Genomic DNA, 14,480 nt, shown 5'->3' with positions numbered 1-14,480 from the left:
GCCTGCGGAGGCGGTGAGGGCCCAGCGCGAGTGCCGCCTGCGGCCCCACTTCAGCGACCCCATGCCCGCCGACGCCGCCAAGCGCAAGCAGCTGGAGATGAAGATCGCTGCCGCCGCCAGGCTGCACAGCCACCGCCGCGAGAGGGACGGTACGTCACCAACACCAGCCCATCCACACCAGGGTTAGGGTTCCTACATCACCAACACCAGCCCATCCACACCAGGGTTAGGGTTCCTACATCACCAACACCAGCCCATCCAAACCAGGGGATGGGTTCCAGTCTGCCATCCAAACCACTGTTTGTGTTTCTATGTCACTAACAGACTCATCCTATCTAAAACCAGTGTTTGGGTTCCTCACAAGGTTAAATTAAAATGTGACATTGGAGATTGTATTTTTTAATTGGTTAAGAAGGTTGTGATATTTACATTTATCTTCATTTTAATTCAGCAGACGCTCTATCCATATATAGTATGATTATATTTGAATGGCAATCATTGGGATGAATAAATGTATATATATTCCTGTTTTTATTTGATAATAATACTCTCCACTTGTCAATGACGTGTCCAAATCACATTTACACATTTACCGATTCCCCCTCCCTGCCAGTCTAGACAGCGATTGGGCTTGCCCAAACCTCCAGGGCATGTGGTAGGCTGTGTGTGTGTGTGTGTGTGTGTGTGTGTGTGGACCACTGTGCCAGTCTCTGACGCTGCCATTAAATGAACCTCTCGTGGAGCTGCAATGGTGCCTCAGTCAGGGAGATTACCCTTCAGGCTGCTTTTATCTCCCCGAACCACTGCACCGCACCGCTCCACTCCGCACTGCACCGCTCTGCCCTGGCCTTGCATGGCCAGCTCTCTCTCTCTCTCTCTCTCTCTCTCTCTCTCTCTCTCTGTCCACTGAACTCTCAGCAAGGCACGGAAACGTTAAGGAAAGCCACTGAAACGTAAAGGAAAATGTAGTACACTCAGGTGCTAAAGAAAGTATAGTACATGGAAAAAATGTACACGATACGATAAGGAAAGCGCAGTGCACTCAGACTTTAAGGAAAGCATTGTACACTCTGACGATAAGGAAGGTGCATTACTCTCAGACGTTAAGGAAAGCGTATAAAGAAAACGTCATCCACTAAAACTTTAAGGGAATAGTCAGCCCACATGCCTTTGATAAAGCAGCCTCCTCTATTCACCCGCACAGTTTTACACTGACCAGGTCTTCCCACTGGGCTTCTTGCAAAGGGACTCGCATATTAAGGAAAGTGTCATCCACTCAAGACATTAAGGACAGATCTAGCCCGCATGCCTAAGGACAGATCAAGACCACAAGCCTTTCCTTTTTATTACATTGGCCAGCCCCCTCACTGAAGTCCTAGCAGGTCCCCCAAATGTTAAGAAAAGTGTCATCCAGTCAAACGTTAAGGGAGCACCATCGCCAGCACCATCGGTTAAAGTGAACGTTAAAGTCAACTGATATTTAGAGGATGCTTTTATCCAAAGTGACATGGACTTGCAACAGCTCACACCAGACCGAATAATTGTCAGGCAGTGACATTACCGTTAATTCAGAATGGAGTCGGCTAGATCCGGGCCACATGCGGGCCAGTTCCTGCTGTCACAATGCAGCTGGTCCTGTTGAGTTCTTTTTTGAAATTCCTCCGCGCTCAGCTAAAATACCTCAGGTCATTGGGACAGTCGCATTGGCAGCCACTCTGGAGCAAATTGGCATATATTGGCATTTCTCCTGTCATATCATCTGAAGAACAGATTGGGGTCACGCAGGTCCCATGTGAATATTTGCCCCCTTTGCTCTTAAAATCCCAGGCCACCGCCCCACCTAACCCCCAGTTTGTTCAACATATGTGCCTCAATAAGCCATCTGCTAACGCTGGTCTAATGTGCAAGTGACACGGCTTGTTATCGTCCAGCTATTGGTTAATGTATTAATCATGTGCTGTCTCTGTGCATTCACATTTAACTATTAGTGGGTGTTGTTGATGATCCTGCTGCGGTCATTACAATCTTTGTTTATTCAGTTGAGTGCTGTTTTACTGCAGGACTCTTGCTGATAGACTGATTACCCAGAATGCACTCATTGTAGTTTTCAAGTGCCTTTCGTATGGAAATTGGTCTCATTGTGGGATGCAGATTAGTGACAGATGTGACTTAATTTCAAGCCTCAAAAAACATCAATTTAAGTACAATGTACTTAGAATATTGATGAGGTTCATTGTTTTGCTTTTTGTATGACAGACCTGTTGAGTCATAAATATGAACAAGCACCTGGTTTAACCAACTAGTTAGATTTATTCTTCTTTCTTTATTTATTCCATATGATGTGTGTGGATAAACACACCATGAAGCATACTATAACCACCAACAGCATAAACAGGGCTTAAAGTTCTCAGGCATTCTGTTTCAATGGTATCAAAGGTATGGCCAGGCGGTTTAACATTTGAAAATATCTAATTATATGAAGTGTTAAAATGACCTTTGCTTTAAACTCTGCACATAATATAATACTGTATAATATAATATAATGTAATATAATGTGATCTAATTGAAGAGTATGTGATATTGATGTGATGGGATAGGTTTGCGTGTGGTTTCTGATGTCACTTCCTGATGTACTCCTGACAGGCTCCATCCTCACTAGAGGGCGCTCTGAGCCGCGGGGCGAGACGGGCCTCTGTGGGGGCCGTCGCACGGGCGGGGGGCAGCACCGCTGGAGCACGGTGAGCAGCCTGAGCGCCGACAGCGGCGTGGTGGGCCTGAGCGACGAGCGCGAGGACGAGGACGAGCCGCGGCAGCGGGCCCAGCGGCACAGCGCCGGCGCCGAGGTGGAGCGCACCGACAGCGGCATCGGGCCGGGCCTGGCCCGCAGCTGGAAGAGGCCCTCGGCCGCACTGAGGGCCTGGGAGGCCCGGCGTCCCTGCCCCGACTGCGGGAAGAGGGAGCTGGGGAACACCGACAGCGGAGGTGGGGGGTGTGGAGGCGGTGGTGGCACTGGTGGAGGTGTTGATGGCAGCGACGAGTCGAGCGTTCGAGAGGAAGCCATGTGCGAGCGGTGCTCGAAGCTTCGCACCGAACGCAAGGAAGCCATCTTGGAGTTCCTCAACACGGAGGCCAGCTACGGCGAGGACCTTCGCATCATCAAGGAGGAGTTCTACTGCCCCATGCAGAGCGCTGGACTGCTCACATCCGAACAGCTGACCGTCGTGTTCGGGAACGTTCAGGAGCTCATCGACGTCAACGAGCGATTCACCGAGCACCTGCAGGAGAGTATCGACCAGGCCTTTGACCAGGTAAAGTTAACAGATGCGCACACCTAGGCAAACCCTGTGTTCATGTAATCACACATTAGGCATGGGGTTAATATTTAGAGTTAACAATTGGATTATGTGTATTAAAGGATTGTTTGATATCCAATAAAGAGAGGAGGATATTAGGATATTAGTAGGGAGCATGATTTGGTACTTTTCAAGATAAATATGAGTGACGGTTATCTTCAGGTGTTTATATGCGCTGCTTGCTCTGGTTAGGTTAAATCTGAAAGCATTTTCATCAGTGTTCATGTCTAAATAATATGAAATTGAATCTTGAATGGAGATCCTCAGCCACCAGTTTTCCAATCCCATTTTCACCATAACGCCATTCACAGAAAGTACCAATAGGTCAGGCTGACCTTCTGTCTGCACTTTTATCTTCAAATACATTTGGACTTTTCAGTATCTGTATGCACATAGCTTGATGGGTTTTGTGCCCATTTGTCAGTGCTGCTCTGAAACATTTTGCTTTGAGAGATCCTATCTCTCTCTCTCTCTCTGAGTTCCCAAAAACAGGCTCAGGACAGGAGAGAGACTTTCTAATGAGGAGACACAGCACTCAAAAAATCCTCCATAGAAATGCATGGGGTTAACGCTAATATGGTAGTTGTCTACACATATCCCGTCCCTTCAGCAGCAAAAACTCAACATGTGAATACATCGTGCCGATAATGTACTGTGTTGTGAAGACATCGTACCAATCATGTGTTGTGATCTCGCCGCTGGAGCGAGACAGGTGTCATGAAGCCTTGCACACGCACAGTTCTGCCCAAAATAGATGCCTAAATAAGAATGTGTTGCAATAAGTCCGCTAAATGGAGGGACTTGCCTAAAAGGACTTTGACTGTACTCACACACCTAACAAGGAGTCACATAAATGAAGTGTTCTGTTTGCTAATAGATAATAAATAGAGAATAGGTAGGGAGTGCTCAGGCTGCTAGGATGTCAGACAGTAACACCGTCGCTACATTCTCTCTCTCCCCCCACAGGGCGACGAGGACCTGCTGTCTGTGTGCATCGGCGAGATCTTCCTGGAGTTTGTCAACATGCTGCCGGCCTTCCAGACCTACTGCCTGCAGCAATCGGCCTCCGTCAACATGCTCAACACCCTGGAGAAGGAGAAGGAGCTGCTCAGGTAGGCTACTGTACACACCACACCAGGCAAACACAAACAGCTACATCAGGCGGCTCTCTCAAGTTTGTTTGGAGCTGGATGTTTACAACTGAAATCAATGTGGTTGTTGTTATGACAACAGCCGCTTCTGAACTGTGACTGAGGTCAAATAGCAGAGAGGTCAAGAAATGTTTGACCTAAAATATAATTAAAGGAACCGTATGTAAGATTGTGGCCAAAACTACAATCACTTTCAAATGACTGTAGAGCGTCACCTTCCCCTCCCCTCTGACTGGCAGAGCTGGCAACCCGGATGCCGAAACACTACTGACTTCGTGATTAGTAGATAGGTGGAGGGTGGCGCATCAGGCCAAAACACAACATGACATCAACATCAGTTGAGGGCTGCAACTTCACTTTTTAGATGACAATATCCTGGCCGGACTACGGTTGTCAGTGATATAAGTATTTGAAATGAACATGATTTCTTAATGTCTAACTTAAAGTGTTTTAATAACTAAAATGTTTGAATATATAAGTATAACTGAGGTCAAATATTTATTAGCGTGGTTGTTGTTTTCATCCCTCTCTGAATGTACAACTGTATGAACAGGGCTTTGCTGTAAAAGCGCTAAAAAATGCTGAGTCAGTCCTTCCTGAAAAAACGGTTGATAAAATAGCTGTGAAGTCACTAAAAAGGCCTAAGATACTAATGCTGCTAATGCTAATGTCTTGTGGGAAATCTGACCAGGACTCGGAGGAGCCAGAGAATCATAAATTTACCAACATTTCAGTTTCAGTCATGTGCTGCACTTAGGTAGTATCATTCTCCATGCGTCTCAACATTATGTTTCAAATTCATTCCGAAATGTCACATTAATCAGCAAACCTTTTTTTGACATTCCTTTTGCCCTACAAATCTTTTCAAGGTGTCCAACAGCAGGGAGAATATTGCCATTGTCCAAGTCTGGCCATCGGTCACTGTCGCCCTTGCTAATGGCATAATGCGATGATCAGCAGAGGCAAAGTCACACTGTATCTCACTTTTATGTCCGATTACGTTTCATTCATCATGATGCAGCAGTATTGGCACTGCTGAGCTGCAGATCTGTGTGACAGTGCTTGCTGTCACTGCTCCTCTCTCTCTCTCTCTTTTTTTTTTAACTATCCTCACCTTTACTTGTGAGTGTGTGAGTGTGTTGGTGCTGGAGGAGGCAGGCAGACGGCAGCATACGTTATTTAAGAGGCCTGTTCTTTTCACCCCTCTGCTGCTCATCTCATCTCTCAAAACTGCTGAGCGGTGGGAGAGAGAGAGGGAGAGAGAGAGGGGGAGAGAGAGAGAGAGGGAGAGAGACAGAGAGGGAGAGAGAGAGGGAGCAAGCGAGTGAGCATGTGCTGCTCCGCTTCGCTTCGTTTTACTGCACTCCGCGCCACACCACGCCAGCTCGTGTCTTTCTTAATGGAAGAGACAGAGAGTCATTCCATATTTATTGGCTCAAACTCTATTTCTATCCAAGGGGCTGAGGCAATAACTATTTATACGCGTAGTGAGAGAGATGTTGTGTGCAGTGACGCAGCAGTCTGGCCTACAGTGCCTGTTTACAGTGCCTCATGCTGTGATGGTCACGGTGCGCAGGATGATAATCAAGTTTCTCTTGTTTGTTTTCCCATCTCCCACTTCCAAACTCATGTCTTCTCCTCTCCTCACATGGCCTCCTGGCCCGACTCGTACCCCCCCCCCCCCCGTCCTCTCCCTCTCCCTCTCCCTCCCCCCCCCCCCCCCCCCCCGCGTCCTCTCCCTCTCCCTCCCGTCTCATTTATATTATTCACTCTTCTCTTCCTCTCACCATCTGCTCCTCTCTCACCTCCCTTCACTTACCACTACTACTACCACACCCACACACACACACACACACACTCACACACACACACACACACACCCCTCTCCCCACTTCCCATCTGCTCCACCCTCACCTCCCTCTTTCCCATCTCATGCCTCTGTACCCTTTCCTCTCCTCCTCTCCCTCTTTTTGCCTGTGCTCCTCTGATGCTTTACCTCCATTCTCCATTTTGTTTTGTTTTTCTCCTCCACTTCACCCCTCTCTCTCTCTCTCCTGCTTGTGTTTGGTATATTTTCAATTCTACCTGGTCTTCCTCAATCCTCTGCAACCACCTCTTTCATCCCTCTTGCTTTGCTCCATTCTCCTCTTGATTTCTCTGTTCTCATTTTCCATAATCCTTTTTGCTCCCCTCCAACTCCTCCCCCGCAATTTCACACTCCTGTTTTCCAAAATTCACATCCATTTTCCATATTCCATTTCTTTCCTGCTCATTCTACCATCTCTGGTAATCTCTCTAAATTCTTTACTTTCCATTCTACTTACCTGCTCATGTTTCCATGTTTTGCATCCCACGCTCCTTTCTCCTACTCTTGATCCTCTACATTCCTCCTGCTTCATCCTACATTGTCCCTTTCTCCTCAATTTTGTACCACTCCTTCTCAATCCTCTCTTAAATCCTGTACCCTTTCTCCTCGATCTACTCATCAATCCTGGACCCTTTCTCCTCAATCCTCTTATCAAACCTGTACCCTTTTTAATCAATCCTTTCTTCAATTCTCTCATCAAACCTGTAACCTTTCTCCTCAATTTTCCTATCAATCCTGTACCCCTTCTCCTCATTTGTATACCCCCTTTTCCTTTTCCCTCCTTTGCTCTCCTGTCTCCTTACTCAGGATTTTCCTGGATGTCTCCCAGAACGACAACACAGCCCTGCGGCGCATGAACCTGCGCTCCTTCTTGATGGCCCCGCTGCAGCGCGTCACCAAGTACCCGCTCCTTCTCAGCCGCATCAGCAAGGCCACCACCGACTGCCACCCGGACCATGCGCGCCTGCGTGAGGCCAAGAGCCGCGTGGAGTCGCACCTGGAGCACATCAACATGAAGACACGGCAGGAGGGCCTGGGCGGCACAGCCACGTGGTCGCTCCGCTCGTTCCGCCGCGAGAGCCGCAAAAACCGCGAGGTCATCAACATAGAGATGCGGGAGGTGTCACTACGAACAGTTGGGTGGGCACGTGAGAGCACACGCTTTGTCATGGAGGGGCCCCTGCAGCTGTCCCAACCCACTGACGGCCAGTGGGCCAAGAAGGGCAGTAAGGCACTCAAGTTCCAGAATGTGCAGAGCCTGCTCATGGTGCACACCCAGAAGAGCCCAGAAGTGGGTGAAGGTGGCGGAGGGGGCCAGAAACCAGCAGGGGGCGAACAAGAGCAAGGTGGAGAGATGGTGCGAGATGGTGTGCTCGTGCTCATCAAGGACAAGAGCAGCGGGAAGTTCACCGTCCTCCGAGAGCCCATCCGCTTGGCGAACTGCGTCGTGTCGGCTGACCCAGACTGTGACGACACCTTTGAGGTGTTGGACATAAGGCGTGAGGCATTCGTGTTTCGAGCTTCCGACAGGGCACGTACACAGCAGTGGTATCGCTTGATCAAAAGGTACGCGTGTGACCTGGGGCCGTGGAGAAAACGGCGCAACGCGCTGCCCAATATCATGATCAACACAATCCAGAGCAGGTCCTGAGACTGCACCCTGTGGAACTCCTCACTCCCTCGGCCAGCTGGATACTGGTGTAAATAAAGTCAATTATTCTTGCCTCTTGCAGACAGTGTTACTAAAATGGATGAGGATGAAAGGTTTTCTTTTCTGCATTCCATTCCTAATAGACGTGTAAAAAAAGACGTTTCATTGACATTTGTAAAATAATTTAATAGTGATCTGATGGTTGAAGAATGCACTTTTTTCTACTGACTTGAGGGGGATTTTAAAGAACACTTTGACAAAAAAAAACATGAAGGTTGAATGCAGAGCCAGAAGGCAGACCAAATGAAGGATTCCCGGCTAGTGATTGTAAAAGTTGTTTGCTACTGAGAGAGAGAGGAGGGGAAATTGCATTTAAGTGCTGACATTCACAGTGTCATTTAAGTGCTGACATTCACAGTGTCATTCACAGTGCAACAAGCATGGCTGAAAAAAAAGTTTGCTACAAAAGAAAGAAACTCTGGTGATAGTAGATAGCAATGCACAAATCAGTCAACACTACTATTAAACATCCCAAATCCATACTGATCAAGATTTTCAGTGAAGAAAAACAGTTGGAAAGTGGAAAAAGACAATAAAAATATGTTTTCTTTTTTGTGACCAAGGCAAGTCACTGGTAAGCTACTGCCCTTGTCCTGAAAAGTCCCTGGATTCATTAGCACTGTCCACTGCCAGTGGTAATCAGGTCTAACCTGCTCCTTTCACTGTGCCAGAAACTCCATCGCTCAACAGCAATAATTTATGGCAGACAGTCATACACTTGTAGCAAAGTAATATAGCCTATTCATTACACACAAAAGGTCATCATTTCTGATAAATGTCACCAGTGATGAAAACAAGGAGTTACAATAACATGCTGTTGTTTTTGTTTGTTTGTTTGTTTTTACTCTTTTGTCGAGTTGGACTTGGTTAACTCAGTACTGGTTCTGGATTTGTTTGGATTACATTTGTGTGTCAGAGTAACCGAGGCTGTAAAGACCCAAAAGGCCACGGGGCCTTGTGGGTTGCAGGACCAGGGTACAGCAGTAGCTGGAAGCAGGAAGATAAAGGTTTTGAAAATCTAACCTGACCTTTTCAGAAAATGTCCCTGCGTCAAGACATCACTGATTAAGAAAAGGGTGTGAACTTTTGTGCCTTGGGTTTACAGTTTAAAAACAAGGAGAATCTGTTTCAGTCCTGCTCACACACACACACAGGTCCAATTTTATCACTGAAAATTGTAAAAGTTCGTCAGGCAAGGGCTGTAAAATAGCCTCAAGATAACTAAGAAAAATGCAGCACCTCAAACTGCAGTCCCACCCATTTTATTGTTTTTTTCCCCTTGGATATTTGAGGTTCCTCGCTTCTGTTCAATGCACTTTAAAACTGAAAGCTCTGCAAATTTGTATGTGAATGAAGGACATTATTTTATGTGGCTTTATCTCTTATTCATGAAAAAAGCTTTACTTCGCCATTGTGGTGTTTTATTTTACAGATACTTTTTTGAATAGCAAGACTAAATGAAAACCACAGTAGGAGACTGTAGCAGATCAGGCCATATTTCCTCTACCACATACCAGACCCATTATTGTTCTATTTCGCCTGTAGTATGTTTGATTTCACACAAGCACACAGGGATGTGGGTGATCACGGTTTGGTTTCTGGACAGACGAGCTGAAAGGGGCATTGGGATTAATGCCAAGTACTGTGCATCTCTTTTCTAATGGCATCACTACTGTTAGAATCTTTCAAGGCTTCCATAGTCATTGTAGAAAAACAGAAAAATAAACTAAAAGGTCACTGGAAATCCGTGAGACAGTGGGCTATCAAATGAGACCTGTTGAAACTGTTAAATGCTTTCTTTCCACTATTTTAAAATCCTTAATTTAATATTTCTTTTGTGTAATATATTGTGGAATTATATTAAAAATACAATTCAAACATGGTTGTCTTTTACTGGTTCTCCCTTTCTTTATGATATGAACGAACACACACACAGACACACACAAAGCTGTCAAGACATACTACAGGTAATATTAGAAATCTCTCTTTATTGGACTTGTTCAGTTGACTCAACCAGTCAGCAATACAAGAGTGCATTTATCTTATTGCTCACAAAACAAAATACGCTCAAAAAAGTTCAATCAAGTCCAAGAAGAAGAAATACAAAAAACAACACTTGACATCCACTAGAAAGGCAAAATAAGCCTATAAAGGTTTGCCACACCAATTATTCAAGGAACTAGTTAGAATTGAAAGACTTACTAAGCACACAGTAAAGTAATGTAAGACGTTGGCACAGAGGCTTGCTTCCAGTGAAAAGAAATAAAAACAAATCAGTAAATAAAAAACAGTAATGAAACACAAAAATGAGTCTCTTTGTGTCTGACGTTTTGTAGACACCAAGTTCTCACCGTTGTGCTGCCTCTTTTCCTCTACTCTTTACTGTGGCAATCTGCGAGGCCATTTTCCCCTGACTGAAAGCACAGCAGAAGCAGTGTTGATGCCCTTGTCTTCTGAAAGAGACTCCAAGGACTGCAACGTGCTGACCAGCCAAAGTGATGTCACCGAGCAGAGAAAAGAGACAGTGAGACTCGAAACGCAACAGCAGTGTCTCATCACGCCTTTCATGCACGAGAGCCAAAATGCCATACGAACAGCTCAATGACCATAATCAGAATTTAGTAATGGGCATGCTGTGATGCCTTTTTCTTTGGGAAATAGGCGTGTCTTCATTTTTAGGAGGGAGCTTTGGAAAGGTAGTCATTCGGACATAGAACTTTGCAAAAACAAAATGGAATAGAACGAAAATGGAATAGGCCTTAAGTGAATGCAAAACACATTAGTACAGACCTGAGATAACAAAACAGGTGTTTTCCAAGTTACAAAAGGAATAATACATTTATATATGTATATGTATACCTATGTAATGTATGTGTTAGGAGTGCAAAATGGCCTGTCTGATTTGTTTGAGTTAACACCACCCATACACTGACATTTTTTAAGCATAGCACAGTATATTAGCAGACCAGTGAAAGTACACTGTACGTAACATTAACGTCTCAACAACAGAGACAAACACAAACATGCATGAAACACATGACATTTTTTTGTCTCCGGTCTGTTTAAAAGAAGCTCAGTGATGTATGCAATTGGAACATCCAGCTTTGCTTCAGCACCATTGGATATTTACTTTACATCATTTCCTATTGGTTTCCTAACCCTTTACACACAAGATAATTTCCAAAAACATCCACCGGCACTGAGACATGTATGATTTGATTTTTTGAAAAACAAACTGAACGAATCAAATACTTTCACTGCCCCATTACTTTGTTTGCCTTTGAACCAGTGTATTACAAGGTGCTATCAGACAACAATTGCGAACATTACTTGCACAAAAGCCAACAACAACAAAAGAAGCACAACGCAATCAAATCGCACGGTAGTTGGAATGGGCGCAGCACTGAATACAACTGTACAAGAGTGAACGCTTTCTCAGCTGCAACAAGAAATCTGCAGTTTCACCTCATTCAGCTTTGGCCAACAGACTTCTGTTCATTCTCTTTCTCACTCACACACACACACACACAGACACACGCACAGACACACACACCTACATGTCTGAGGCAGCTGGGGCCATCATTCATTCACTCTCTCCTCCCTTCCACTTCTCTCTATCCCTCCATTCTCTCCATCCTCTATCTATCCTGCTCGTTCGCAGGCGAAGTCTCTGGGACAAACCATGATTTTCGGGAGGGAGGGGGGGAGGGAGGCAGTCCCAGCACAGGGTTGTTACAGGTGAACTCCTGCACCCTGCTCGTCCTCCCCCATTCTTCCCCTGTGCTCCTCCCCGCTCTACTTGTCGCCTCCGGCCTCCTGCTCCTTGGCCAGTCCCCGGATGGAGAGATCGTAGACCACCTCCTCGATCTTCTTCACGTCGTACTTGAGACCGTCGTAGCGCTTGCGCAGCGGGTCGTTCTTCAGGTTGAGCAGGCGGAAGCCTGAGTCCAGCTCGTTGATGAAGTTGGAGATGCGCAGGGGACGCCCGTAGTCACCTGCCGTCACGCTGTTCACCGCCAGGCGAGACTGAGAAGACAAAATGCCAATGAGAATTTGGCCCGGGTGTCATACAGCAATCAAGTTTATAAGTAACTGCATCCATTAACAAAAGGGCTGCTCGATTATGGCAAAAATCAAAATCACTATTAATTAGGTCAGTATTGATTGATTATGATTAGTCAAATAAACTGAAAAGTAAATGTAAAAATAAATGTAAAAACATTGTCCAATTTAGCACACCAAAGTAAGGTATAACATAACTCCTGCATTAGTTATATCACATTTATTCAACAAGTATTATATATTATATAAATCCCTGATCAATCTGCTACGGCTCCACTACAAAGTCTCCACAATGTACCCACCCGCACTATACAGTGTTAATTTGTCTGAGCAAAAAGTGTGACTTGACTCACCAGTTCGCTTGCCATGATCAGAACGCCTGCCAGGTAATCCTCAATGTCCAGGTGAAATCCTTTCTCTCTGTCTATTTCAACTGGAAAGTAAAGACAAAGAAGCCCACACAGCAGGTGGGTGAATACCAGGTGCCTAACGGAACTCTGAACGTAAACTTGAGAAGAGATCTGAATTCCATTTTTAAGGGCAAACATTTGCTACTTACTTCCTATGATCTTGGCAACCTCTTCTCGAGTCACCAGGGAGTCACTCTCCAAGTAGACCACGAAAGCAGCCAGGAATGCTAACCGCTGAAGCACGAAACGCCAATGCTCGTGAAACCTACGGGACAGGAAGAGAGGTTTGAGTATGAAGTGTAGTTTCTCCCATGTCACACCAACTAAAAACTACTCATGGAAATGCACAAGGGGTGGGGGGGTTGAAAGTACTCACCGGTAATACTGTTCTGCAGGAAATTTTGTTTTCAATTCTCCCATGTGCGTTCTCACAGTGCTGAACAACTCGCGTGCCCTTTGGCATTTGCTAGGAACTGTCAGAGGAAAAAATATTAACGTGGCTATGTAGAGGCTATGGAGAGAAGGAAATGCTGCATGAAGATGTTTGAGTTGTACAATATGGTCGACCTACTGTCTTTGAAACCGGTTGGTTGGTGAACACTTTGAAGCACAGTCAAGATTTCTCTTGCCGTTTGTTCGAGGACTTGGACTACTTTTCTTATGTCCTGTAAGAAAAGTTAAACCACAGTAGACCAGGCTGTTAAAGTTACTAGCTATTACTGGGTTAATATGTAACATGTAACATCCAACGGTAGCCTAAGCTAATTGTATGCAAGTGAGATGAGTGTGGGCACATGGGTTATTGCACAGCCACATGGGACTGGGAATAAGCTTTGATGAGCCACATTATTGTTGGCACAGTAATCTTACCCCCACTTACGGCAATGGGCATAACTATAGTCCATGTTTAAAATATTTAGATGCGAGCACATATTTAGATCGAGAGTTTAGAAATCATTTAATCATTATCATCCACATGACGTTAGGTCGTTCTTGTAGTTCTATAGTTGGTCTGCTTGAAAATGAGAGGTACTACTAACTAAAGAGATAGGTAAATATAGGAGTACCAGTTGCATGCACATCTATGCACTTCACTCTTAAGTCATATGGGCTAGCATCATAAATAGCTAGTCAGTCAAGCACGCCAATAACAAAAGCCACTGCGTAAAATGCAACCTCACAAGTTAGCGCAACGTTAGCCATTTGTATGGATATTACCGCATAGTTAACCCTTAATCACAGTCCTGTGTTCCAAAACTTTGTAGACTACACATGTATTTAACTGGTCAAGCATTGTTTACCTCTCTCACGTCTTGATCCGCGCTTAAAAAGCCCTGGATATAAGTGAACATCTCCGTAACCGACATAATGCAGTCAGCAAGATAAAACGCTGATTAATCAAAACGGTTCCGTGTGCTCGTCAGTCTGGAAATGTTCTCTATAGTTGCCGTTACTGCAACGTAAGAAGAAAATCTAAATCGCTTTCAAGCTAGTTGTTTTAGTCGTTTTTAACGTCAACGTGCTTTCGGGCTGTGAGGCGCTTGCGGGCGCTTGCATAGGGGTGCTTGTCATCAACATGCAACGGACAAGGTCCTTTCTGGGCTTGTCGCATAAAGCTGATGTCATCGCCCTTGCCTGATATCATCGAAGCAGACAATGCAGCAGCAGCAAACAATTATTCCAAGAGCATGGAAAGAATCTATAATTATCCCTATTAAAAAACCTGGGAAAGATCCAAAGATTCCTAACAACTACAGGCCAATAGCACTTACATCCCAAATGGGGAAAACAATGGAAAGAATAATGAATGACAGGCTTATATATGTAGTTGAGACTAAAGGATTGATACAAAATTATCGGAGTGGTTTTAGAAGAGGTAGAGGTAGGCTACTATGGACCCTTTAGTATTTTTGGAGGATGCAATAA

The 14,480-nt window shown here is 45.2% G+C and overlaps 2 protein-coding genes and 1 non-coding gene across 6 annotated transcripts in view; 1 reads left to right on the top strand and 2 right to left on the bottom strand.

Annotated features, from left to right (window-relative positions):
* The window catches only part of si:dkey-91i10.2 (uncharacterized protein LOC555224 homolog), a 71,985-nt gene extending 62,042 nt beyond the window's left edge, over positions 1-9,943 (top strand). For all 4 annotated transcript variants that reach the window (XM_042070006.1, XM_042070014.1, XM_042070021.1 and 1 more), the window contains exons 5-8: positions 1-149; positions 2,644-3,308; positions 4,320-4,465; positions 7,179-9,943. The exon at positions 1-149 is cut by the window's left edge and continues 47 nt beyond it. In XM_042070006.1, the coding sequence (XP_041925940.1) occupies positions 1-149; positions 2,644-3,308; positions 4,320-4,465; positions 7,179-8,022 (1,804 nt within the window). In that variant the 3' untranslated portion in view covers positions 8,023-9,943. The remainder of the gene's footprint in view (positions 150-2,643; positions 3,309-4,319; positions 4,466-7,178) is intronic.
* Positions 9,944-10,050: 107 nt separating this feature from the next.
* On the bottom strand, positions 10,051-14,143 carry tsn (translin). The gene is made up of 6 exons (XM_042070278.1): positions 13,856-14,143; positions 13,126-13,219; positions 12,931-13,027; positions 12,704-12,819; positions 12,498-12,577; positions 10,051-12,108 (listed from the first exon to the last, which is right to left on the bottom strand). Exons 1-6 carry the CDS (start codon positions 13,919-13,921, stop codon positions 11,878-11,880), a joined length of 684 nt encoding a protein of 227 aa, XP_041926212.1. The 5' UTR covers positions 13,922-14,143; the 3' UTR covers positions 10,051-11,877.
* On the bottom strand, positions 13,337-13,459 carry LOC121704459. Its single transcript, XR_006030545.1, has one exon. It is a non-coding gene; the product is annotated as a small nucleolar RNA ACA64 (small nucleolar RNA).
* Positions 14,144-14,480: the final 337 nt, after the last annotated feature.

The sequence above is a fragment of the Alosa sapidissima genome, chromosome 2 (genome assembly GCF_018492685.1).
Source record: "Alosa sapidissima isolate fAloSap1 chromosome 2, fAloSap1.pri, whole genome shotgun sequence".
In the NCBI taxonomy this organism is placed as follows: Eukaryota; Metazoa; Chordata; class Actinopteri; order Clupeiformes; family Clupeidae; genus Alosa; species Alosa sapidissima.
The sequence above is the reverse complement of the archived record's forward strand: the minus strand, read 5'-3'. Positions and strand labels throughout refer to the sequence as shown.

Coding starts and splice junctions, on each gene's coding strand:
- tsn (XM_042070278.1), bottom strand. CDS start 13,921: ATGTCGGTTACGGAGATGTTCACTTATATCCAGGGCTTTTTAAGCGCG. Junction 12,820..12,930: donor CCTGCAGAACAGTATTACCG/GTGAGTACTTTC, acceptor CCTGTCCCGTAG/GTTTCACGAGCATTGGCGTT. Junction 12,109..12,497: donor TGATCATGGCAAGCGAACTG/GTGAGTCAAGTC, acceptor TTGTCTTCTCAG/TCTCGCCTGGCGGTGAACAG.